The sequence below is a fragment of the Coregonus clupeaformis genome, unplaced genomic scaffold (genome assembly GCF_020615455.1).
Source record: "Coregonus clupeaformis isolate EN_2021a unplaced genomic scaffold, ASM2061545v1 scaf0018, whole genome shotgun sequence".
NCBI classification, from domain to species: Eukaryota; Metazoa; Chordata; class Actinopteri; order Salmoniformes; family Salmonidae; genus Coregonus; species Coregonus clupeaformis.
In genome coordinates, this window is record NW_025533473.1 from 248,680 (window position 1) to 276,388 (window position 27,709).

General features: G+C 40.7%; 1 protein-coding gene across 3 annotated transcripts; it reads left to right on the forward strand.

The window, feature by feature from the left end:
• Positions 1 to 5,604: 5,604 nt before the first annotated feature.
• On the forward strand, positions 5,605 to 27,697 carry LOC123483075 (aprataxin and PNK-like factor). Of its 3 annotated transcripts, XM_045212522.1 has the most exons (11): positions 5,605 to 5,729; positions 6,573 to 6,671; positions 10,333 to 10,404; positions 11,290 to 11,453; positions 13,214 to 13,418; positions 15,306 to 15,429; positions 17,909 to 18,123; positions 23,410 to 23,720; positions 24,993 to 25,124; positions 25,533 to 25,582; positions 27,049 to 27,697. In XM_045212522.1, exons 2-11 carry the CDS (start codon positions 6,579 to 6,581, stop codon positions 27,237 to 27,239), a joined length of 1,557 nt encoding a protein of 518 aa, XP_045068457.1. In that variant the 5' UTR covers positions 5,605 to 5,729; positions 6,573 to 6,578; the 3' UTR covers positions 27,240 to 27,697. The 3 variants fall into 3 exon arrangements, with proteins under 3 accessions (XP_045068457.1, XP_045068459.1, XP_045068458.1); XM_045212524.1 differs by lacking the exons at positions 6,573 to 6,671; positions 11,290 to 11,453; XM_045212523.1 differs by lacking the exons at positions 5,605 to 5,729; positions 11,290 to 11,453 and having other exon boundaries at positions 6,582 to 6,671.
• The last annotated feature ends 12 nt before the right edge of the window (positions 27,698 to 27,709 follow it).

Genomic DNA, 27,709 nt, shown 5'->3' on the forward strand with positions numbered 1-27,709 from the left:
CCCACAACCCTGGCGTTGCAAACGCCATGCTCTACCAACTGAGCTACATCCCTGCCGGCCATTCCCTTCCCTACCCTGGACGACGCTGGGCCAATAGGCCCTTTTCACGATGACGTCATCTAACTTCCGCCTTTCCGCGTAGCAGGTTAACTTCACTTCCGTTCGCCCGTAACCTGAGACTTCTCAACGAAAATATAACTGTTGACCACTAACTAGCAAGCTAGCTACTTGAAGAAATTCCAAAAGGTACGTTTAAGTTAAATTAGTAAAGTTAAGAGTAATAATGTTTACGTATATGCAATGGTTTGTAACTTGCTAACGTTATTGTTAATTCATAATTGTTCACTGCCTTAGTTACTTAAAAGTGGGCTAACGTTAGCTAACAACAACTTAGTACCAGATACCGATAACGTTAAAAGGTAGCGTTACATTGCTGCCTGGCTGTAATGTAACAAGTTTACTTAGCTAGCTATCTAACCCTTTGTTAGGCAGTTAGTTTATTCATGAATGTATAGTAACTCACCTATTCAAATACTGTTGTGCATGATAGCTAGATAAATATTGATTCCTGGTCAAAGCTGAATGTTAATTTAGCTGTTTCTTTTCTCTCGGTGTCTGTATCGCAACAGTATCCCATCCAACACCGAAGCATGGCACAATCTTCGAGAAGATGCTATTGCAGTGTACCATTTTGTTCAAACAACAAACAGAAATTCCCGTATCTGAGTTTTCACGATTTCCCTGTTGATGGAGAAATACGTGCCCGTTGGGTGAGGGCGATCAGGAGAGATGAGGGACCAAGTTTTAAGATTCTTCGTGGGAGCACCTTTCCTCGAGAGGATGTTGTCAGAAGTGGGGGCAACACTCGTCATCCCTCCACTGAAAAAATCTCCTCAGCTCAGCAGGGAGGACACTCTTAAGACCCAGGCCATCGCCCGGCTGAGGATTTTAGTCGAGAGGGCCATACGGAGGGTGAAGGAGTACCATATCTGGGATGGGCTTGTTCCTCTTTCCACAGTGGGTTCAGTGAATCAGCTGTGGGCCATCTGCTGCCTCATGTCGAACTATCAGGGACCTCTTGACATTAAAGGAGACAAACCAGTCTGATGTTTTTGTCAACTGGAAGTTGTATATTTCCTGAGTAAGCTAGATGGGCTGTAAATAGAAGTACTGTTATATTACTGTATTGTATGTACAAAAAAATGTAAATATGAATTAACTTTGTTGGTAATTTAATTGATCTAATGTTATACTGTATGTTTTTGTTAAGGGTAATAACTTTTTCATAGCTATTAATTAACCTAATGTGATATATTGTAAAAATATCCAACTATTAACCATGTTATGTGCTTATGTGTCATGGCACTGATGGAACTATTAAATATATGTTTGCAAGCAACTGCTTCCAATCCTTTTTGATTTTGGTAAGAGCATTTACAACATCGCAATCCTTTTCAAAATTTGTATTTCAATACATAGATATACAGTATATAACACAATGAAGTTCATTTGCAGTTAAAGAAAAACATGTCGACATTTACATCACAATCCTTTTCAAAATGTGTGTTTCAGTACATAGGAGATATACAGTATATGACAAGTTAATTTGCAGTTAAAGAAAAAAAATGTCAAAGGTTCACCTTCCACATTTACCTTAACACTATTTACACATAAAATTCTGCCTTATGTTTTATAACTTAAGAAGACATCCATGTAGATGTTATAATAGAAATGATCAAGCTTCTGTCGCATTGAGTGGATAATCTCCTCATCCCTAAAGATTCTCTCAACTGTGAAGTCAGTGCGGGTATCTGTAATGAAGTCACACCACTGAAGTCCGCTTAAGGCGAGTTGGCCTTGAACCTGATAGTAGTATTTGTGGCTCTTCTTAAGGCAGGCCTGGCCTTTAACTGTGATCAGGTGTTTAACTTGGGTAACATTTTCAACATCGCAACTCTTAACCTCAGCAAGACCAAATGGTGGTGCTTCTGTTGGGCAGAAGACTTTAGCATCCGGGCTGGCTGCAAGGTGAGGTGAATCAGGGTGGATGATGACCCCGCATTGTTTCAGAGAGACATCACAAAAATCAGAATATTGCCTCAGTATCTCAGGTTCCAGATCCAACCCTCTTCTCATAGCAGCTGTCTGAGGAGTTCCTCTCAGAATGCGGGTTGCCAAAACAACTCCCCACGAACATGGCATATTTCACGGAATCTGCTGGCTGTCAGTCGGGGTTTGCGTACCTGGCTCCACAGCTGGCATTCTGACTGCATTCTTGTTTCTGCTTCAATAGCAGCAGACATCTCCTCTGACACAATCAGGCTGTCCAAATGACATTGTTGTATGTAGTTGGGCTCAAAATCAATGGGAAATTTAAAGTTGTAACCTTCAATAGGCAACTGAGGAAACTCACTGGCACCAGGGTGTTTAATAATATCTCTACTTAATTCTAGAGGGCACTGGTAAGAAAGCACAGACCCAAATGGCACAGGGCCAAATTTAGAGTCCACCAAATTAAGGCCCTCAAGCCCGTGCAGCAATTTGCAAATCCCTGGTTGTGGACGGATGTCTTTCAGTTTCTCAGCACTGGCCATGACGTGAGGATCCGGAATAGGCCCTGGCATGAAAGTGAGATATGTCAAGTTTAGATTTCATTAAATGCCACCTTATCTTTTTCACTAAAAAAGACAACCACACTCATCCAGTCTCGTACATGCTTCTAATACAAATAAAAAATATCCACTGAAAGTCTATATAAAAAGTAACAAATAATAATCACTTTTATGTTTGTATTATTTTAGAAATGCACTAAAGTCTTTGTGCTCTAGTACAGGCGGGGGCTCATTCAGACTCACCATCATAGGCTCGGTACAGTGTGCACTTCACACCAGCTCTGACACTTGTTTTTTTCTTAGCCGCTGGTTTACACACCGCCATATCATTGGTGGCCTCTGGTACAATTCCCTGTGATATAATAATGATGAACAATACATTGTCAAAAGTCAATACAAACTGCAAAGTTCTGCATCAGTGTAACAAATAATGTCTGACCTGTGTCCTAGGCCGGTGCCAGGTCTGCAGTGCGCTGGTGCATGACAGAGGCAATGGCACTGTCTTAAAGCCCATGGTAACATAGTGAGCACTTTGAAAAAGAAGTGCTACTATGTGATTACATAGTGCTTTCCCAGCAGAGCAGGAACATGACATGTGATTGAGTACCACAGGAACCTCTGCAGAGTCTAGTGTAACCTGTTCATAGAGACATAACAATTAGTGCTGTACTTACAAAACATTTTTTCTGCGTTTCATTATAAACTACTGTACACAATTTTCAAAACCCAATTTCTTTTTTAATTAAGAAAAATTGGCTGTTCTGAAACCTTTGACAAGTAGTGCCAACACTTATCGAAAATTTGAACATTTTGAGTTATCACAGAATCTTTCCCAGTCTTTATTGCCGTCAACAACCCACATCGGTTTGTAAGAATTTCGTTGTGTATTAAGTTTAATGATACAAAATCAGAGCTCAGACTGAGAAACAAACTGATCCACAGTGGAACTTTGTGGAATCATTCTTATTAAATCTGCAACCGCAGCAAAACACAACAAAAAGAAAACTTATCTATCTTAACCTATCTTATCATAATGTTAGAGAACTGTTTATCTGAGAAACCTGAAGCCGATGAGCCTCCTCATTTTTCTTCATGGACCTGTAACATCGCCCTCTCACTGTCACCTCACCGTTAACTACACTTGAGACTGTTTCAATACAGTGATTGGGAGAAAGGGCGCAGCATTAGCCATTAATACATTACTGACTCTTATTTTACGGTCGATACAAACAGCAGTAATATTAAAAAGAGGCTGCAAAACAGAAACTCGTCAGCTCATAACCTTCGCTAGCATAGGGCTAATTTAAGCTAAATAAAGATAAACACGTACCTTCATAATCAAACAGGTAACCTTCAACGAAGAACTTGTAGCCTTTATCAAGCTTCGATCTTGAAGTAAGGGACCACTTGTCAGCAAGTCGTTCTACGTCGTTAAGTCGTATTGGTGGCAGATGTGAAAGGGACTGGGTGAACTCCATAATGATGTGCTACTAGCTAAGCGTTCCTAAGCGACACCGGATGTAAACATAACCTGCATCGCGGCAGAACGGAAGTTGTCTGAAGTCACGTGAAAAGGGCCTATTGTGCGCCGCCCCCGTGGGTCTCCCGGTCGCGGCCGACTACGACAGAGCCTGTATGACTGTTAATACAGATATGCATCTGTTGGTCACAGATACCTTTAAAAAAAAGTAGTGGTGGGGATCAGAAAACCTGTCAGTATCTGGTGTGCAGTGCGACACATCACCTTCCCATAGAGTTGATCAAGGATTTTAATTGTGGGCTGTGGAATATTGCCCCACTCCTCTTCAATGGCTGTTTTGTGGCCAAAATTTGAGAGAAACTAGCTTTCTGTGCGTATGGAACATTTCTGGGATTTTGTATTTCAGATCATGAAACATTGGACCAACACTTTACATGATATGTTTATATTTTTATTAATTATTTAAAAAATGATATAATGTCTACTTGCTAGGTAAAAAAAATAAAAAATGTTACTTACTACTTGTCGATGAGTTTGCATAAAAAAATGTGCCTTGAGGCATGACGTCAAGCTTGCGACAAGATGTGTAGTTCTGTATGATATGCCACGTTCACGTTCTAGTCGGAACTAGTGCCGCGTTCATAACAACTGGGACCTCGGAACTCTCCGACTTCAGTGCGTTCAAAAGAACTGGGAACTTGGGAAGAAAACGTGCTACGACTGAGAAAAATAGATTTGAACGGTCATTCACCTCAGGAACCTCTGGTCTCTTTCTAGAGATCTGACTTTCCGACCTGAATATCACTGAGTTCCCAGTTGTTTTGAACCCGGCATAAGACATTCAGAAATGTCCAATTTGCTAACTGGTTGTAGTTATACACGTGCCACGTTCAACGAATCAGCAAGTTGGACATTTCAGAGTTTCCTAATTCCGACCAGCATTTGAACACAGCAATAGCCACATAAGTGGCTAATTTGCATTTCATTTTTGGAGGGTAATTACAGGCAAATATGTTGAAAAAGTTGCCTTGTCTGAGATAGATTTGCCCGGTTGTCAAAACGTCACGCCAGAGTAAGCCTACAAGAAACACAGACCTTAAATGAAGTAGTTCTAAAATTCCTGACGCAAAAATTAATGGTGAAAAAACGATTGGGTTTTATGGGCATTATGACTCATACTGTGGTAGAGAGATGCAATGCTACTAGCCTCATGCCGTGAATATGCATAGACATCTCCGATATAGTGTTTTTTCTCAAAGTTGCAATGATGTCACGTGTCCTTCTTATATCAGTAGACTCCTAACAACTTAAGCATTACAAACTTTTATTAGATAAAATAAACCTCACGTAGCAAATAAGTCATACTTTTTTTGTTGGGCAAATTCGACACTCATTGACCTCCATACAAAAACTCCTTGCTTGGTGGGCGAAACAACGAAAAAACGCCACCTGCTGGAGGGAGACAGATTTCTCTCTTCCTCTCTGGTTATACTGGATTCGGTTGAGGGACGATCGTCGATGAGGAGTGACGCAATCTGACGTAAGACAATGCACGCTCTCTACATAACAGCCCGGAAGTTTCTGAAGAAATCGCTTAAGTTTTCACGTTTTTCTCAGCACCAAGCTACCGAGAACAGGTAAAAAATTATGTATATAAATAATTTAGCACTAAGCAGTATACTCTGGTTGGTCAGATAGATAGCTGAGGACCAACTGCTATTCAGTAGAAACAAGCTCCTAGGTGGAAGTCTGTAAGTCGCTCTGGATAAGAGCGTCTGCTAAATGACTAAAATGTAAAAATGTAAGTTCAGCAGAAAGGAAGAGGCGAAGCGAGAGGGTTTACTCCGCTCAAAATCTGTCCACAAAGATAAGACCACGAAGTGAGGAATTTTTGAATGGCGGTCAATGAGGGTGTCGAATTTGGTAAACCAAAAATGTAATTGCTGATTTGCTAAGTGAGGCTTATTTGATCGAATATAAGTTTCGTAATGGTTAAGTTGTTACGAATGCACTGATATAAAAAAATTACATTAAAATAATATATAAGTGTACGCCTGTTGTTCACACGCGTATCTGCCCTCATTGGCTAGAATGGTCTCACATGATCTCGCCTCCCGTCTGACTTCCATCTTTGAGGACATGTATTTCTATTGTTAGAGCGGTCACTCTACTATCTTGTCAATATAATAGATAATCTTTGAGTCTAGAGTCATACGCTTGTCAGTTTAATGAATTAGCTAGCTAACTAGCATTATGCTAAAAGAGAACAGTAGTTCAGCCAGCTAACTAAACATACACACTCATTACAGCTGCCTTGTTTACATGACATTTATTTTCAACTAGCTAACGGAACTAGCCTGTTTGTGTGGAGAAGTCCACATTCATTCATAGTTACCAATATATGGTTTCCTACCACAGATGAGAGGGGATAGTTATCATAGTCTTTGCTTATACCATGTTATTCTGACTGCAACCACCAGTCGCAGATGGCGGGGTTCGATCTCGTGCCTGTAGATGGTGGCAGTCCAATACACCTGCCCGAGGGGGAGACACTGCTGGGAAGGGGTCCATTCCTTGGCGTAAGTAGCTAGCTTTAGTTGGAAAGACTAGTAGTATGGAAAGCCGTTTTAACATAAATTAATTGATTTTTTTTTATATCAATAATTGTATTTTTTTATATCAATAATAGCATTTTTTTTTATACAATTCGAATTATCGAGATATATATTTTTAAAATGTTATCAGTAATTGCATTTTTTATATCAATAATTCGCCATAGCATTTAATGGAGAACAACGTTTGATATCAATAATTCAAATGTATTTCCATAATTAATAATAAAATAATTATTTCGATAATTCAAATTTTGGATATAAAAAATTGTTTTCGATATCAAATTCAAATGATTGATATCATATATCAACATGTTTTACATCAATAATTGCCCAATTATCATAACTAAACTAACACTGAAAACCAGTCCGCTTCGACTTACCACTTTTGCCCTAAAATAATGTAACTTGCAGGTGGCAGAAGCCACTGACTCACTGCATTAGTATTCTTTTAAGTGAGTGTGAGTTCGATTCCCCCTGGAGACCAACTTGTTTCCCCAGAAAAAAAATGAATACATTGCTGCTCTTCGAGTCGAATAACACACGTGACGATCATGATGACAATGCAGCTAAAGTTTTATTCTCTTGTGAGAAATCAATAATGACATTTGTTTATCTAATAACATTACTAATCACTTTTTCCCCTACTTAACATCACTTGTAGGTGGTGGAAGTTGCAATGTGTAAGGGTTATAATCTTTTAGATGCAGTGAGTTTGTGAGTTCGATTCCCCCCTGCAGACAAACTTTTTTCCTCCCTGAAAATACTATCCAACAGCGGCAGAAGAGCCATGCTTAGGCCTACATAATGTGCATATTACTGTAGCAACAGGGTCCGGGTCACAGCGTCCTGCACATCTTTGCTGCAATGCTCCTTCTAACTTGGAGCAGAGAACCTATGTAGGAGCATGCAAATGTGATCCCGCCCCTATGAAGGTCATTATCATATACCTTTTATGTATACAAATGTAATTATCAATATCAAAAATTCAAATTATTGATATAAAAATGTCAATTATGGATATTAAAAATATATTATTATGGATATAAAAAAAAATTAATGAACTGAGTATACCAAACATTAGGAACACCTTCCTAATATTGAGTTGCACCCGCCCCCCCCACCACCCCGCCCCCCCCCCTTTTGCCCTCAGAACAGCCTCAATTCGTCGGGGCATGGACTCAAGGTGTCGAAAGCGTTCCACAGGGATGCTGGCCCATGTTGACTTCAATGCTTCCCACAACTTGTCAAGTTGGCTGGATGTCCTTTGGGTGGTAGACCATTCTTGAGACACACGGGAAACTGTTGAGTGTGAAAAACCTGCAGCGTTGCAGTTCTTGATACAAACTGGTGTGCCTGGCACCTACTACCATACCCTGTTCAAAGGCATTTAAATATTTAGTCTTGCCCATTCACCCTCTGAATGGCACACATACACAATCCACGTCTCAATTGTCTCAAGGCTTAAAAATCAGTCTTTAACCTGTCTCCTCCCCTTCATCTACACTGATTTGAAGTGGATCTAACAAGTGACATCCATAAGGGATCATAGCTTTCACCTGGATTTATCTGGTCAGTCAGTCATGGAAAGAGCAGGTGTCCTTAATGTTGTGTACACTCAGTGTATGTTCAAACTACATTCCATGCTAGTAGAGTTAGCTACGTCTGTGTTCCCCAACCCTGGACCTGGAGTGCTACTAGCTATATACTAGATATAACCAAAGATCTTTGGTGTCTATTACTGGTCGTTACAGGGAAGCCCCATACAAACTGCCATAGATTTTTCAACTAACCTATTCTTAGCGATACTTTCTTTGTTCTCGTGTCAGTGAAAAAAGTAGCTTAGAAATGACCGTTTCCAGAAAATAACCAAATCTTTGGTTATATCACATTATCTGGCATACAATCTGTAACTAGAGAGTTATCAGGATGGTTCGTATGAAGCTAAAAGCATGCATCCCCTGGTCTGTACCTCTCCAGTACCAGGGTTGGTGATAATTGCTCTAGCTAATGCTGCATTGGTTTAATCTGCAATAAATAAATTATTACCTTTCCACTTTATGCAGGTAGACTTCCATGCAATTAATTGCTCACCAAATGTAGACAAATATCCTAACTAGAAACTTGGAGAAAAAAAGTATACACTGAACTTTACCTTGTTATATCTCCTCTGTCTCTTATGGAAAGAAAATGATGTCAGTGGACGTTTAAAATCTTTAGCCATGCATAATATACCTACAGTACATACAATTCTCTTTGCCCAGTCTGTACACAATTGACTATGACAATTTTTTTGAATTTCCTAGTGCTCTGTTTATGACATGGTTTTTCTTCCGTTTCTGATTTCCCATTTGATTTCAGACTATAAAAAGCTGTAGAAATTAAAACATTTTTTATTTTTTACCTAAATGGAACACAATGGACTTCCATGAAAACAGAACATCTACCATGAGACAAAGATGCAACTGATTAGGCTACCTGATTATGACTATTGTGAAGTTAAAATATGCATTTCCTGGCTGGTTTCCTGGACCCAGATAAAGCGTACTCCTGGACTGAAAAGCATCGTTTTAGTCCAGGAGTAGGCTTAATTTGGATATAATTAAACTGGCCCTTAGTGTTTTACTGAAGTCCATTTACATTTTCAGTGGCAGATGCAGACTGCAATCAAATCAAATACATTTTTATTTGTCACATACACGTGTTTAGCAGATGTTATTGCGGGTGTAGCAAAATGCTTGTGCTTCTAGCTCCGACAGTGCAGTAATATCTAACAAGTAATATTTAACAATTTCACAACATATATCCAATACACACAAATCTAAGTAAGGAATGGAATTAAGAATATATACAGATATGGACATGCAATGACAGAGCAGCATGGACTAAGATGCAGTAGAATATTGTAAAATACAGTATATACATATGAGATGAGTAATGCAAGATATTTAAACATTATTAAAGTGACTAGTGTTCCATTTCTTGAAGTGGCCAGTGATTTCAATAGGCAGCAGCAGTCTCTAATGTGCTAGTGATGGCTATTTAACAGTCTGATGGCCTTGAGATAGAAGCTGTTTTTCATTCTCTCGGTCCCAGCTTTGATGCACCTGTACTGACCTCGCCTTCTGGATGATAGCGGGGTGAACAGGCAGTGGCTCGGGTGGTTGATGTCCTTGATGATCATATCAGTCATACAGCATAATATATGTATCGAATTTATTAATTAAAAGTCTTTGAAGCGAATTTCAATTAAAGATCAGTACTTAGGACAATCATTTGAATGTGAGTCACATATTATCAACATGCACTTGTTGTAACACTATTTCAGCAGCCCAAACCTTTTTATGCTCAGGATTCAGGAGCGTTTACTATGAAATTGCCCTTCTTCATTTTGTATTGATTAGTACTGTCCGGACCTCCTACCTGCTGAATGCCCATTGTCTCTCAGGTCTGGGGCCGTATCAAGCATCTCAGAGCAGGAGTGCTGATCTAGGATCTGTCCATAGAATCTTATTCATTATGATCTAAAAGGCTAAACTGGTCCTTTGCACCACTCCTACTCTGAGACGCTTGAGATATTTTGAATACAGGCCCTGTTATGTGAGTTTATTCTCTCTGTGTGTTTCAGGTCAGCGACAAAAGAGTCTCTAGACACCATGGCCTCCTTGAGAACCTGAATGGGCAGCTGCGCATCAAACCTGTAGGCTTAAGTAGAATGTATTCTTTATTCTCAGTAGACTATTCTCTCTCATCTAGTGCTCAAGTGCACGCTGACCCTATTAAGACAGCTAAGTGCCGAGGCAGGCTATTGTGCCAAAAACAACAATCCTTTGAAATCAGACATCAATAGTATGTTCAAGAAGGCCACTCGGTAATCACCATGTTTTCTTTTTATGTTTTGGAAGGGTTCTTGAACCATTTAAGAACCTGTTGATTTGTTCCCCAGGGAGACTGTCTTGTGTGGTCTTACCACACCTTACCTTTATTAGAAATGCTTTTATTTAATAGTTTACAGAGTAAGGGAGAAGGGCACAACACTTATGCATTCAATTGTTTATTTTAGTTGTTAAGCAACGGTTTGGTCCAAAGACCCTCCTCATGCTGCCTGTGAAAGGACAGAGATTCTCTCCATTTTGTCAAAGGTCACAGCCTGAGGATGTAGTAAGGCCTTTGGATCGTAACATTGCTGCAGATGAATTAGGTTAAGAAAAAACACAAGGAACATTTGAATTCTTCTCTTTCATCTAGTCAGCTTTACTGAGAGTTTGGGAATTACCACTCAAGGGCAGCACTTAGACTACATTAAAGGGATAGTGACATTTTGGCAAGTAAGCCCGCTTTTCTACTTACCCAGAGTCAGATGAACTTACCCCGAGTCAGTTTCTGGAGCAATTGCTAACTAGCGTTAGCATGCTAGCCCTTTAAAATGAAGAGTGGTGCGAGAAAGACACTTTCTTTAAAATACCGCTAATTGTTTACAGCCAGCTGTTGTTTGGAAATAACAAGTATATCCAACTGCACCTCATGGCCACCAACACCAGAGTCATAACTGAAAGAATGCCATTCTTATTCTTTCCAATCCCAGACTCATGTGAACCCCTGCTTTTGTCAGTCATCACTGGATGACCCCCCACAACCCCTAGACAGGAACCAGTGGCATAAACTTGGACAGGGACACATCATCTCCCTTCTTCCTGGGAAGTACATCTACAAGGTGGTGGCCGTGGGTGGAGAAGATGGAACACCCAGGTAACTCTACTCCTCATCTCAACCCCTTTAGTTTCCCCTCAAGGTCTAAATATAGAATTGACTCAAACTTGAAACCAATAAACAATTACATTAGAAAAATTACAACTGGTTCGCGCACGCACGCAGAAGTAGCTTTTTACATTTTTTTATATTGCTATACATACTTGCTTTTTTTTGTACTACAAGAAGCACAATTTCTACAGGGCTAACAACCTCTAATGAATGCCTCTGTCTAATAATTATTGTTTGCAGTTTTGCATTTTACCTTTGTTGTATGCTATAGTTAGCCAGTTCTCCGGGTAACCTTGAGCATTAAAGCACATGAAATGATCCTCAGTCTCCATTTCATGCTTTTTCACACTCCTGGTTACCCTAAGAAATGGCTGACTACAGCATGCAACAATGTTGTACAGATGTATGATCTTAATTTGATCACGCTTTGGCAGGAGAACTTTCCTGCAATTCAGGACATTTGAACTTTTAGTGTAAATGAGGTTTAAAAATGCTTCTGAAGTTTCCAATTTCTACTTTGAAATGTCAGACTTGATTTTCCCTCACGAAAAATGTATCAACCCCTACAAAAATGTCCATTAACCTCAACCCCTACAAAAATGTCCATTAATTATAATCCACATAATTCAAATTTCCTGTTGCTGCAGGATTATTTTCCTGCTGTAGCAAACTGGCTCAAATTAAGATCCTACGTCTGTAATGCTAAAAATAATTATTAGACAATTCTCAGAAAAAAACGTTTTCTCTGTGAATTACGTACTCACCTTATACGATGGTAGTCGTGATATCAAATCTATAGTCAACAAATATTGGCGTATAATATCTGATTCCTTTTTAAATTCTGCTTTTCAACATCACCCTCTTTTTTACCTATAAAGGTCTCATAATGTAGCTAACATCTTTGAAATCAAGTAATGTATTACCTGTACTACTAACAAACATTTTTTGGGGTCCTTATTTATGAACTCCTGCTTACACCTCAGGTTTAAACCTTCTGGAACAAAAATGCTAGGTGTTAGCTTTTCCCATTGGGAAAACATGTCACAATTCGTCGCTATGGTGGCATGACATTACGTCTCCAGTAGCAAAACATTTTGTGGAGAATAATTAGTTGCTTAACATTGCTATAGAAAATGTCATACTCGCAGAGGGAGGTGTCTCCTGACTCCTTAATGAAGAGTTTGATATCTTCCAGTTTCTATAATGTTTCCTTTGTATACACGCAAACATTATCTATTCGCCGGTCAATATGCACATTGTGATTTATGAATGGCTCACATCCCCACTGTGCATCCTGACCACCCTTAGACAGATTTGGAAAGATAAGGATTGTTCTCTGGCACTCATCAGATGAGATAGCTTAACTAATTGATTAGCAAATGAATACATTAATTTGTATTCATCTAAATGTTGTGCCTTTCATCTCCCAAAAACAGGCTAGACTAAGTGGACTGAATAGGGACAAATACAAGTGTATTTTATCTCTTTCTATGTAAAACTAACACCCAAGCAACATTCATTTATGTAATATTTTTTAAATGGTGGTCTTCTGTCTCTGAAATGTTACCCTTCAGGTTTTTTTTCATGTTACATTTTTGTTTGAAGCTTAGATCAAAAGGATCCAAACCAGACACTCAAGTCAATTTAGCTACTGTCTACTGGCTACACTAAAGAAGGCACATGCATGACTCATGTAACCTGTGTAGAGAAGTAGCTCGAGTTTGCAACATGTTGTCTCTCCCTTGCAGAAACAGTCAAGCTCTTCAAGATGAAGAAGAGGCTGTTATTAAGTCTCCTCCTGCCTCTCCTAAACCAAGTGACGAACCCGCTAACCACACTCGACAGGGCAAGGGGTGGACACCACGCTCCCATGAACAAGAATCTAGACTGGGAGGTAGTGTGGAACAGAAGGAGCCAGATGAACAGCTACCCAACCGACCTACCTCAAACCAGGTCAGGAAATCTGTAGTGTTCACAAAACTTTTATCTTGAGATGTATCCTACTTTTGGCAATTTTCCTGGGAATCCCATTGCTGACACCAATTACGCTTCGTATTTCACTTCTGACACCATTACCCTTGTAATCCCATGCCTGGCACCATTTACCAATTCGCTTTGGGATACCACTTTGGACACCATTTTCCCACGGAATCCCACTCGTGACTCTAGTTAATATGTACACTACCAGTCAAAAGTTTGGATACACCTACTCATTCAAGGGTTTTTCTTTATTTTTACTATTTTCTACATTGTAGAATAATATTGAAGACATCAAAACTATGAAATAACACATATGGAATCATGTAATAACCAAAGAAGTGTTAAACAAATCAAAATATATTTTATATTCTTCAAATAGCCACCCTTTGCCTTGATGACAGCTTTGCACACTTTTGGCATTCTCTCAACCAGCTTCATAAGGTAGTCACCTGGAATACATTTCAATTAACAGGTGTGCCTTCTTAAAAGTTAATTTGTGGAATTTCTTTCCTTCTTAATGCGTTTGAGCCAATCAGTTGTGTTGTGACAAGGTGGGGGGGGGGGGTATACAGAAGATGGCCCTATTTGGTAAAAGACCAAGTCTATATATTATGGCAAGAACAGCTCAAATAAGCAAAGAGAAACGACAGTCCATCATTACTTTAAGAAATGAAGGTCAGTCAATACGGAACATTTCAAGAACTGAAAGTTTCTTCAAGTGCAGTCGCTAAAACCATCAAGCGCTATGATGAAACTGGCTCTCATGAGGACCGCCACAGGAATGGAAGACCCAGAGTTACCACTGCTGCAGAGTATAAATTCATTAGTTACCAGCCTCAGAAATTGCAGCCCAAATAAACGCTTCACAGAGTTCAAGTAAGCGTCACATCTCAACATCAACTGTTTAGAGGGGACTGTGTGAATCAGGCCTTCATGGTTGAATTACTGCAAATAAACTCTACTAAAGGACACCAATAAGAAGAAGAGACCTGCTTGGGCCAAGAAACACGAGCAATAGACATTAGACCGGTGGAAATGTGTCCTTTGGTCTGGAGTCCAAATTGAAGATTTTTGGTTCAAACCGCTGTGTCTTTGTGAGACGCGGTGTGGGTGAACGGATGAACTCCGCATGTGTATTTCACACCGTAAAGCATGGAGGAGGAGGTGTTATGGTGTGGGGGTGCTTTGCTGGTGACACTGTCTGGGATTTATTTATAATTCAAGGCATACTTAACCAGCATGGCTTCCACAGCATTCTGCAGTGATACGCCATCCCATCTGGTTTGGGCTTAGTGGGACTATCATTTGTTTTTCAAGAGGACAATGACCTAACACACCTCCAGGCTTTGTAAGGGCTATTTTACCAAGAAGGAGAGTGATGGAGTGCTGCATCAGATGACCTGGCCTCCACAATCCCCCGACCTCAACCCAATTGAGATGGTTTGGGATGAGTCGGACGGCAGAGTGAAGGAAAAGCAGCCAACAAGTGCTCAGCATATGTGGGAACTCCTTCAATACTGTTGGAAAAGCATTCCAGGTAAAGCTGGATGAGAGAATGCCAAAAGTGTGCAAAGACTGTCATCAAGGTAAAAGGGTGCCTATTTGAAGAATCTCAAATATAAAATATATTTTGATTTGTTTAACACTTTTTTGGTTACTACGTGATTCCATATGTGTTATTTCATAGTTTTGATGTCTTCACTATTATTCTACAATGTAGAAAATAGTAAAAAATTAAGAAAAACCCTTGAATGAGTAGGTGTGTCCAAACTTTTGACTGGTACTGTATATTCATAAATGTTTTCTGTGAATGTGGTGGTACCAATAAACCCGGTTTGCTTTGTGGTTGTGTACTCACAGACGGAGACTGGGGTAGCTGAAGCAGAAAAGGACAAGAACGAGCCAAAACTCGAACCAAAGAAAAGAGTATTACCTGCTTGGATGATGGTACCCATTGCAGCTCCAAAGAGCCCCACCACCAAAGGTATCACTCCTATTCAGGGCTGTGACATAATGGCATTTTGGGTAACAATTCATTGTCATGCATATGACGGCAATTAACGTTATGATTGTTATTATTACAAATTAAGAAAATATTCCTCATCAAATGAATGATGCCAGGTTGGAGTAGATTGGCACATTTGACTATTGACACAAGGGTAGTGCATGAGAGAGATGGAATAACCTAGTTGTGAACTGCTGTTGTTATTTCTGAATAGGTCTAACTAGTCAGAGACATCCACCATTTTTTTATAGAAGATTGATATGTTTATTCTCCCTCTCGATTCACGCACTGAATTGTATTGAGCTGTAGTTCTATCTCACATGTCGTATGTGAAAACAAAGCTGGAACAGCACGAGAAAAAGCGGATCTGTGCTCAAATCATTTCAAAACAATATGTTTGCTTGCAGAAAAAGAAAATCCAATGCATTAAGTGACGAATAGTGTTGTTATTTAACTTGCTAGCTTCATAAGGCTCCATGTTAGGATTCCTCTCAGAGCCAGTTCTTGAAAATCGAATCCTACTTAAATTAAAAATAATATAAGGGGCTTACAACCCGTTGTCTCAACAGGATGCACTGCATTGGTTTTAAACTCTTACTTATATTCAATGAAACTTGAGGCCAATTGCTTATTACTATACATATACCCACCCTTTAACTACATGGAGTTAGGAGGTGTGTGTGTGAGAGAGGACATGTATGAAAGGATGTTTACAAGGTCTTACAAGGTCTTGTACAACAACAGCAGAGGCTAAGCCATAGCCTATTCTCTTGGAAATCACTACTCACTAGTTGATAAATGGACATCTTGGGAATTTCTAATCTTGAGTCGGGAAGGGATCTTGAGAGCTAGGCCTACATTACCTCTACAGTCGCTGTCATGTGTAATTTTGTACATCGACGAGTGGAATACTTGGAAACAACCTATTACTCTTGAAGTTCATAACCTCTTCAGGAAAACGGATTTCAGTCGCGGCGTGCTGCTAAACCTTACTCTTTCGGATCAAGCCATTGTTATTTCCTCATATCGTTGCCCTAGTTTACTTAAAGTTCCAACTTCCTCATACTGACTCACTCTGGAGTCTACTGACCCATTTACCATGTTGCATCCCAAATGGTACCCTATTCCCTATAGAGTGCACTACTTTTGACCAGGGCCAATAGGGTTCTGGTCAAAAGTAGTGCACTCTGTAGGAAATAGGGTGTCATTTGGTAATTTAGGCTACGTAGTGCTGACGTTGTAGTCAACAATGTCAAAAAGGTTATCCATTAGGCTTTAGATTTGTAAATGGTACAGACAGTGGCGTGCTCTGATTATTGATTGCCAATGCCTCTGAGCAAGCCTTTTGACAGGGACCATCAATCTATATTTTAGGTTACATCAATCAGCGGTCAACAGCACATACCCTTTTTCAGATTCCTAATTTCCTATCTTGAACTTGATCTAGGATCAGTTTTCCCTTTTCAATCATAATGAAAAGGATTACATGGACAGGGGAGACCTGATCCTAGATCAGCACTCCTACTCTGAGACGCTTTGCAAATACAGGCCCAGGTCTAGGCAATGAATAACATTAAGTGAATAATTAAACACCAGGGAGAAAGTGAAACCAGCGCACACTGGGCCCAGTTTAAAAAAAGTTATCTATCCGGATTTCGCCTATCGGATAGGATTAAATGCATAAAAATAGAATGCATAGAACGGGAGTCCCCATTCAAGTCAATGATTCGTCCATTCTATTTCTATGCATTTAATCCTATCCAATAGGCGAAATCCAGACAGACAACTTTTGAAAAACTGGGCCCTGAGGATCAGAGTTTCCCATCTCTGCTGTTGTCATTGTGATTTGCACCTGGCGTCCCTTTATCAAGGATGGGCAACTCCAGTCCTCGACGGCCTGAATGGTGTCACATGTTTTCACCAGCCCAAACTAAGACACCTCAATAAGCTAAATGTGTTCTAAACTGGAGACCATGATTATTGGAATCAGCTAGGAGAACTTGGGGATAAGTGTCACCAATCAGCCCCACTAGGACTGGAGTTGCCCATCCCTGCTTTACATGACCAGAGAGGTAGAGGTGAAATGAGAGGATTTACTCAGCCAAAAATCTGTCTGCGTGAGATGAGCCCGTTTTTGTATTGGAGGTCTATGAGAGAGTGTCAAATTACGTGAGGCTTATTTGATCTAATAGGAGTTTCGTAATGTTTAGGCTGTTACAAATGTACTGCTATAAGTGGATGCACTTGGCATTCTGGCAACTTTGAGAAAAACAACTTAGTATCTGCCCTCTCATTGGCTAGAATGTTCCCACCTGATCTCGACTCCCCTCGCATGCCTTCCATCTTTGAGAACATATATTTCCATTGTATAGCAGTCACTCGACTATCTTGTCAATATAATAGATCATCTTTGACATGACACAGTCGACCCGTTCACCTAGAATCGTCCTCATTTTAGTTTTAGGTGATGGAAATCGAGGCAGAGGAACCGCAACCCGAACGACAAGCACCAACCAGGGCGTTGCCAAACGGGCCAGGGACACAGCGCCCTTGTCAGGGGAGGAGGAGTCTGAACACAGCGAGGCGGAGCCAACGCCCAGGAAGAGAGTGAGGAGGAAGAAGAGTGACGAGGATGAGGACGACGATGAGGAGGAGGAGGTCCAGTCTAAAACAGTTGAGTGTATACTAACTATTGTGTGTGTGTGTGTATATATATAATATCTATATATATATATATATATATATATATATCTCAGCAAAAAAAGAAATGTCCTCTCACTGTCAACTGTGTTTATTTTCAGAAAACTTAACATGTGTAAATATTTGTATGAACATAACAAGATTCAACAACTGAGACATAAACTGAACAAGTTCCACAGACATGTGACTAACAGAAATTGAATAATGTGTCCCTGAACAAAGGGGGGGTCAAAATCAAAAGTAACAGTCAGTATCTGGTGTGGCCACCAGCTGCATTAAGTACTGCAGTGCATCTCCTCCTCATGGACTGCACCAGATTTGCCAGTTCTTGCTGTGAGATATTACCCCACTCTTCCACCAAGGCACCTGCAAGTTCCCAGACATTTCTGTGGGGAATGGCCCTAGCCCTCACCCTCCGATCCAACAGGTCCCAGACGTGCTCAATGGGATTGAGATCCGGGCTCTTCGCTGACCATGGCAGAACACTGACATTCCTGTCTTGCAGGAAATCACGCACAGAACGAGTAGTATGGCTGGTGGCTTTGTCATGCTGAAGGGTCCTGTCAGGATGAGCCTGCAGGAAGGGTACCACATGAGGGAGGAGGATGTCTTCCCTGTAACGCACAGCGTTGAGATTGCCTGCAATGACAACAAGCTCAGTCCGATGATGCTGTGACACACCGTCCCAGACCATGACGGACCCTCCACCTCCAAATTGATCCCGCTCCAGAGTACAGGCCTCGGTGTAGCGCTCATTCCTTCGACGATAAACGCGAATCCGACCATCACCCCTGGTGAGACAAAAGACGGTGGGTTTGTGCCCATAGGCGACGTTGTTGCCGGTGATGTCTGGTGAGGACCTGCCTTACAACAGGCCTACAAGCCCTCAGTCCAGCCTCTCTCAGCCTGTAATGCTGTCTTGGGCGTCTCACAGTACGGACATTGCAATTTATTGCCCTGGGCATCTTTCTTTTGGTGTTTTTCAGAGTCAGTAGAAAGGCCTCTTTAGTGTCCTAAGTTTTCATAACTGTGACCTTAATTGCATACATGCATACATGCATACATACATACATACTTACATACAGTTGAAGTTGGAATTTACATACACTTAGGTTGGAGTCATTAAAACTCATTTTTCAACCACTCCACAAATTTCTTGTTAACAAACTATAGTGTTGGCAAGTCGGTTAGGACATCTACTTTGTGCATGACACAAGTAATTTTTCCAACAATTGTTTACAGACAGATTATTTCACTTATAATTCGCTGTATCACAATTCCAGTGGGTCAGAAGTTTACATACACTAAGTTGACTGTGCCTTTAAACTGCTTGGAAAATTCCAGAAAATGATGTCATGGCTTTAGAAGCTTCTGATAGGCTAATTGACGTCAATTGGAGGTGTACCTGTGGATGTATTTCAAGGCCTACCTTCAAACAGAGTGCCTCTTTGCTTGACATCATGGGAAAATCAAAAGAAATCAGCTAAGACCTCAGAGAAAAAATGGTAGACCTCCACAAGTCTGGTTCATCCTTGGGAGCAATTTCCAAACGCCTGAAGGTACCATGTTCATCTGTACAAACAATAGTACGCAAGTATAAACACCATGGGACCACGCAGCCGTCATACCGCTCAGGAAGGAGACGCGTTCTGTCTCCTAGAGATGAACGTACTTTGGTGCGAAAAGTGCAAATCAATCCCAGAACAACAGCAAAGGACCTTGTGAAGATGCTGGAGGAAACAGGTACAAAAGTATCTATATCCACAGTAAAATGAGTCCTATATCGACATAACCTGAAAGGCCACTCAGAAAGGAAGAAGCCACTGCTCCAAAACCGCCATTAAAAAAGCCAGACTACGGTTTGCAACTGCACATGGGGACAAAGATTGTACTTTTTTGAGAAATGTCCTCTGGTCTGAAAGCACATGTTGGCAGCTTAGGTGTACTAGTAGTTGGGTTAGATAAGGGTCTTTAAAAGGCTTATGGGGACTGGGTAGTCATTAACTGAGCATGTTCCTCAGTAATGTACTCGTGCCATGTAGCCCTGAAATGTCAAGGTTACTCAAGAATGGAATGGTAGCTATTTTTGCGTGAAGTACCGGAGGGGCTGTTAGCTTTTTTCATTCGTCATCAACACCGAGGCATTGTGACCTTGCAATTTATCATCCATTCATTTGTAGAGTATGTGGCAGTGGCAATCGGTGCCATTTAAGATCAGGGAGGACGATAAAATGTTTTATGAGCATGGTCTTATTTCTATTAGAGCATATTGGATGACTGTCATTCAAATTCCATTCACCTAGCTCAATATAACATCGATATGTTTAGGCTACGACATGATACTAGAATTTTCCCTTTACCCATCATGAGGTTGCTACAACCTAGCCTATGAATGAAAGTTTACAATGTAGGTGCACAGGTTGAGAAAAAATTTGATAATCAAGGTGACAGACAGTGACACTTTCAATGCCGCCTTGCACAATCTTGCCTGCATCTAGTTGATCTAGGGTGTAATCATTAGTCCAACAGTTGCAAATGACAGTTTCTGTTGGACAAATTCAGTTATGTTAATCCCCGTTTCGTTCCATTTGATTCCGTTTAAGATACAGTTTTCAATAGGATCACACTCAAACACAGTTCACTTTAATAGCAGCCACATACAAACAGCATGATCCCTTTGATCGTTGGATTATTTATTATTATTTTTAGTCATTTAGCAGACGCTCTTATCCAGAGCGACTTACATGAGCAATTAGGGTTAAGTGCCTTGCTCAAGGGCACATCGACAGATCTTTCACCTAGTCGGCTCGGGGATTAGAATAATTCCTTCTCGCATCTACACACTCTCCTCCTCTCACCTTTTCCCTTCGCTTGTGGACTTCAGTGCACAACACATCAGCTGGCTGTGACCAGGCGAAAAAACCTTTCCAAGCCAAATCTTCATATCATCATAACCGCTAAACGCTACACACAGCCTACATCGTTGTCACCATATTAGCTAACGTCAAGTCAACATACAGTGGGGAAAAAAAGTATTTAGTCAGCCACCAATTGTGCAAGTTCTCCCACTTAAAAAGATGAGAGAGGCCTGTAATTTCCATCATAGGTACACGTCAACTATGACAGACAAAATTAGGAAAAAAAATCCAGAAAATCACATTGTGGGATTTTTAATGAATTTATTTGCAAATTATGGTGGAAAATAAGTATTTGGTCAATAACAAAAGTGTCTCAATACTTTGTTATATACCCTTTGTTGGCAATGACACAGGTCAAACGTTTTCTGTAAGTCTTCACAAGGTTTTCACACACTGTTGCTGGTATTTTGGCCCATTCCTCCATGCAGATCTCCTCTAGAGCAGTGATGTTTTGGGGCTGTCGCTGGGCAACACGGACTTTCAACTCCCTCCAAAGATTTTCTATGGGGTTGAGATCTGGAGACTGGCTAGGCCACTCCAGGACTTTGAAATGCTTCTTACGAAGCCACTCCTTCGTTGCCCGGGCAGTGTGTTTGGGATCATTGTCATGCTGAAAGACCCAGCCACGTTTCATCTTCAATGCCCTTGCTGATGGAAGGAGGTTTTCACTCAAAATCACACGATACATGGCCCCATTCATTCTTTCCTTTACACGGATCAGTCGTCCTGGTCCCTTTGCAGAAAAACAGCCCCAAAGCATGATGTTTCCACCTCCATGCTTCACAGTAGGTATGGTGTTCTTTGGATGCAACTCAGCATTCTTTGTCCTCCAAACACGACAAGTTCTATTTTGGTTTCATCTGACCATATGACATATGACATTCTCCCAATCCTCTTCTGGATCATCCAAATGCACTCTAGCAAACTTCAGACGGGCCTGGACATGTACTGGCTTAAGCAGGGGGACACGTCTGGCACTGCAGGATTTGAGTCCCTGGTGGCGTAGTGTGTTACTGATGGTAGGCTTTGTTACTTTGGTCCCAGCTCTCTGCAGGTCATTCGCTAGGTCCCCCCGTGTGGTTCTGGGATTTTTGCTCACCGTTCTTGTGATCATTTTGACCCCACGGGGTGAGATCTTGCGTGGAGCCCCAGATCGAGGGAGATTATCAGTGGTCTTGTATGTCTTCCATTTCCTAATAATTGCTCCCACAGTTGATTTCTTCAAACCAAGCTGCTTACCTATTGCAGATTCAGTCTTCCCAGCCTGGTGCAGGTCTACAATTTTGTTTCTGGTGTCCTTTGACAGCTCTTTGGTCTTGGCCATAGTGGAGTTTGGAGTGTGACTGTTTGAGGTTGTGGACAGGTGTCTTTTATACTGATAACAAGTTCAAACAGGTGCCATTAATACAGGTAACGAGTGGAGGACAGAGGAGCCTCTTAAAGAAGAAGTTACAGGTCTGTGAGAGCCAGAAATCTTGCTTGTTTGTAGGTGACCAAATACTTATTTTCCACCATAATTTGCAAATAAATTCATTAAAAATCCTACAATGTGATTTTCTCGAAAGAAAATTCTCAATTTGTCTGTCATAGTTGACGTGTACCTATGATGAAAATTACAGGCCTCTCTCATCTTTTTAAGTGGGAGAACTTGCACAATTGGTGGCTGACTAAATACTATTTTCCCCCACTGTAGCTACTAGACTAACGTGTTAGTTAACCCGCTACAATAATCCAGTAAAGTCTACAGTTAGCGAGCAGTTTAGCAGTTACACCGGCGGGCCCCAGTGGCAATAAATGAATAAAACCAAAAGCATACCTTGACTTGTAAGAGTTCTAGTGTTGGATAGCCTCTCTCTTTGAGTCAACAACATTTTATGTACTGCAGCACTAGCTAGCTGTAGCTTATGCTTTCAGTACTAGATTCATTCTCTGATCCTTTGATTGGGTGGACAACATGTCAGTTCATGTTGAAAGAGCTCTGATAGGTTGGAGGACGTCATCCGGAAGTTGTCATAATTACTATGTAAGTCTATGGAAGGGGGTGAGAACCACGAGCCTCTTAGGTTTATGTATTGAAGTCAATGTAACCAGAGGAGGATGGAAACTAGCTGTCCTCCAGCTACACTATGGTGCTACCCTACAGAGTGCTGTTGAGGCTACTGTAGACCTTCATTGCAAAACAGTGTGTTGTAATCAATTATTTGGTGACGTGAATATAGTTAGTATAGTTTTGTCTAAAAATGACTATTTTTCTGAAATTCACTGAGGAGGGTCCTCCCTTTTGTTTGTTGTGTGTTTTTGGTTAATGTACAGTTACAGTATATGGTGTATCACTCCTCAGGCATTTAAAGCCAGGCAGCAGGTGAAGCCTAGTAAAGTAGAGGAGAGCGAGGAGTCTGACCACTTTGACGTGGAGGAGGAGGAGGACGATGGAGAGAAGAGAAGAGGAGGAGGAGGAGAAGCTTCCACATCGAAAGGCAGCAGCACTTCTACGAGCAGAGCGGAGGCCAGAGAGTCCGAGGACAGGGGGAGACAGCCTCCGAACGGTCAAAAGGTCGGCAAGGGGCCTCAGGGGGCAGGTGACGTTTCAGGCCCCGCCCAGTCCAAAGCTCGGCTCAGGACGACCTGCCCCTATGGAAAGGACTGTTACAGGTACATCCCCACATAACATTGTTAGAAATGTTTAAACTAGTACTTGAGAAGAACTGCACTTCTGAGAACATGAATTTAGGCCGGCAAATGTTCCAACAAGTAATTGAATTCAAAGACATGCCATATTTGATGGGTATTTTTATTTTATGTTGCTCTGGGTACTAAAGATGAGAAGTGCACTTGAGCTATTATGCATGTTACAAAACAAATGTATTCTATTCAAATTGGTTCCATCGCAGCTCTTCCTGATATCAAAGAACTGAACATGTGCAGTATGTTTTTTCCCCCCAGATAGTTTCTCTTATCTAAGGATTTGTTTATTTTCAAACCACTGATAGTTAAAGAACAACTACAGTACCAGTCAAAAGTTTGGACGCACCTACTCATTCAAGGGTTTTTCTTTATTTTTACTTTTTTCTACATTGTAGAATAATAGTGAAGACATCAAAACTATGAAATAACACATGGAATCACGTAGTAACCAAAAAAGTGTTAAACAAATCAAAATATATTTTATATTTGAGATTCTTCAAATAGCCACCCTTTGCCTTGATGACAGCTTTGCACACTCTTGGCATTCTATCAACCAGCTTCACCTGGAATGCTTTTACAACAGTCTTGAAGGAGATCCCACATATGCTTAGCACTTGTTGGCTGCTTTTCCTTCACTCTGCCATCCGACTCATCCCAAACCATCTCAAGTGGGTTGAGGTCGGGGGATTGTGGAGGCCAGGTCATGCAGCACTCCATCACTCTCCTTCTTGGTAAAATAGCCCTTACACAGCCTGGAGGTGTGTTGGGTCATTGTCCTGTTGAAAACCAAATGATAGTCCCACTAAGCACTAATAAAGAAAAACCCTTGAATGAGTAGGTGTGTCCAAACTTTTGACTGGTAGTGTACGTGAAGCATGGGATAGCTACAGTATTCTCCAAGACGAGAGTTGCATCCCAAATGGCACCCTATTCCTTTTATAGTGCACTACTTTTGACCAGGGCCAATTATGTGAATAGGGTGCTATTTGGGACGTACACAAGGATTAGCCTAGATAGGGCCTCAGGGTCCAAAACTAAATGGCAGAGAGCAGGTTCAAATTTAGTTTCTCTTTATTGAGGCAAATGAAATGAGCAAAGAGAAAGTGCTAACTCAAAAGCTAATTGCTCTTCAAAGAATACCAATCAAAACGGGATCGACCATAACTTTCAGTGAGTTTCAATGTTTTAATAGCGAGCTTTCAATGATTTTCTTCTCAAAAATTGTTATTTCTGTCAAAGGAAAAACCCAGTCCACTTCCAAGAATGCAGTCACCCCGGCGACAGCGACTACGAGGAGGATTCCGCGAAAGAAGAGGAGGAAGAGGAGGACGCGGACCGACCTGAGTGTCCGTACGGCACAGACTGCTACAGGTAGGACGCACACCACAATGTAGTCACCATTACAGGATAAAAGAGACTGGTAATCGTGTCTCAAGACCATTATTGTCAGTAATGGAAGACATCAGGAAAAAAAGTAGCCTAATAGCTCCTACAATTTCAACAGGAAAAGAGAAAATAACCTATTATTATAGCCAGATCTCTCCTGTAAAATAGGTGTTTTGACCTAAATGGAACTTTCTGGATACAGAAAGGTTAAATAAAAGAATAAGCCAACAATCATAAGACTCGGATGACAGGAGTCTGAGTGGACTCAATTTGTTGGCCTCAAGTGTTTGAGCAACAGGAGAGTCTGACATTTTAGCCTCATTGGCATTTCACAAAGTTAGTACCTTGTCCTTGGTAGTAAATCAAATGTAATTTTCCATGTTTTCTTTCCAGGAAAAACCCTCTTCACTGGAAGGAATACAAACACACCAAGAAGACACGAGGTATGTTAATTTATACCTGAGTGAGAAAGACATGCTAATCTCTCACCATCCCCCAAATGTGTTTTTGGTTCCATTTTTGGGTCCTCTTCAATGCAGAAAATAATCAGCCGTAAATCAAATGAATCCAACTGGTATGCAGAGCAGAGAGAAAGCAGAAACATAATAGAAACCTTTAATATGAAGCAATGCTATAAATGATGCCCAACAATCTTATCTGGGCTATTAGATTGTTAGTTATTATCTTGCCAGATTTAGTCAGACAGCGATGTGTATGCATATCCATCCACTGTAGCACTAGTGAATACACTGTACAAACCCATAATCCACATTCCCCTCCAGAGATTGAAGAAGCAAATACGATAAACCAATTGCCCTCCGTTTCTCTGACGTGACATCAGCTGGATCTAGAAACTCATTGGGAAACATTGACTTTCTGTAAGGGAGGTGTGTAACTCAATTTGTATTGCCTCTCAGTTTACAGACTCATAGTTATGGTATTGAACATAGCTGCCATGACCAGAAACCTGGAGTAGGGTGAAGTTGCCCCTAGACACTGATCTTGGGTCAGTTTTGCATTTTCCCCAATAATGGTTAAGATAAGGATTGGGGAAGGGGTTGCTAATCCTAGACAGGGGTGGGCAAACTTTTTGGCTCGAGGGCCACATTGGGATTTCGAAATTCATTGGAGGGCTGCGCAGATTTTTTAAAAACCAATTTGTTTGTCAAAATCCATTTCCATGATCATTTATATTTATATTTATAATTAAAGTAATCAAAGAAGTCATTATCTAGTTTTTCAAAAGTATCTGTAATCCGATTACAATATTTTTGCTGATAACAGTTTTTCTTGTAATCACATTACATGTAATCAGTTCCTCCCCAACCCTGGTAGGTCATCAGGTGAACAGTCTCCCCAAGTCTGTCTACACTGTAGGCAGTTCAGTATTACCACACCAACACTAGAATACCAATTTTTCCCTCTTCAGAGTGGTAGGGAACATTTGATCCCCCTCAAGTACTGGTGTGGTCCCATTGAAATACAAGTCAAACTACTCAGCCGTGACCCTGTAGATTGGAACAACTGCAGTGATGAAAAGATAATTGCCATCTTATATTATTGCAAGTGCTGTATCTGTACAATAGGTGTGGGTGTCAAGTACCGAATGTCCCCCAGACACTTATATATTCATGAACATGATATGCAACCGTCTTGCTGCCTTGCATACATATTTACACAGATGGCATATGCAGGGATAACTTAATAGCTATTTAATGTGTGAAACCTATTTGAATCCTGTTATGAGTGAATGCAATAAAATACCGTTAGCCGTGCTGTTTTTGTGGAACGTACCATATAATATTAATAAAGACACAACCGATGTCTTGTGCTAGAATCAATGGAATTATACAGCACGTTAATAATACTAGAAATGGTTGTTAATAATGCTATACAATCCCTTCTGCAGCAAAAAAGCCGGTGTCATACAACAACGATGATGATGATGATGAATTTGGGGACGATGACAGCTTCATCAATGATGAGAGCGAGGACATTGGTGAAGACTCTGACTATGAGCCACCTGACTCAGATGACAGTGGCAAGGAGGACCTCAAAAGACTCAAGAAAGAAGCCAAGGCCTTCACAAAGCCGAAATGAACTATTGGCCTAAACTGGACTAATCTCCCCTTACCTGTTTTAAACTAAGCATGCTATTTAAGTGGGGCTGAAGCGCGTTTGGGTATACCTTTTTTCCTCTATTCAAACACACTTGGAATCCAGCAGGTCTAGAATCTCGAATAATATTAGTCCCTGTGCTGGGAAAATACAGTCAGCAATTTACCCCATCAGTTGGGAAGAATCAATAATGGGATTCTTGACTGATTTAGATTGTTTGTCTATGATGATGTCATATTGCTGACCTTTTTAAAAGTGATTGAATTTATGTGTGATACACAATGATACTTTCTTGGATAGTAATTCATCACTAGCATTTTTGAGGTGTAGGAAATCTTGGTTATTGGTTTGTTTGAATAGTATGGACAAGCAGTTTTTTTTTTTTACTTCCTTTAAAAATCATTGATCAGTGCCTTCAGAAAATATTCACACCCCTTGACTTTTTTCACATT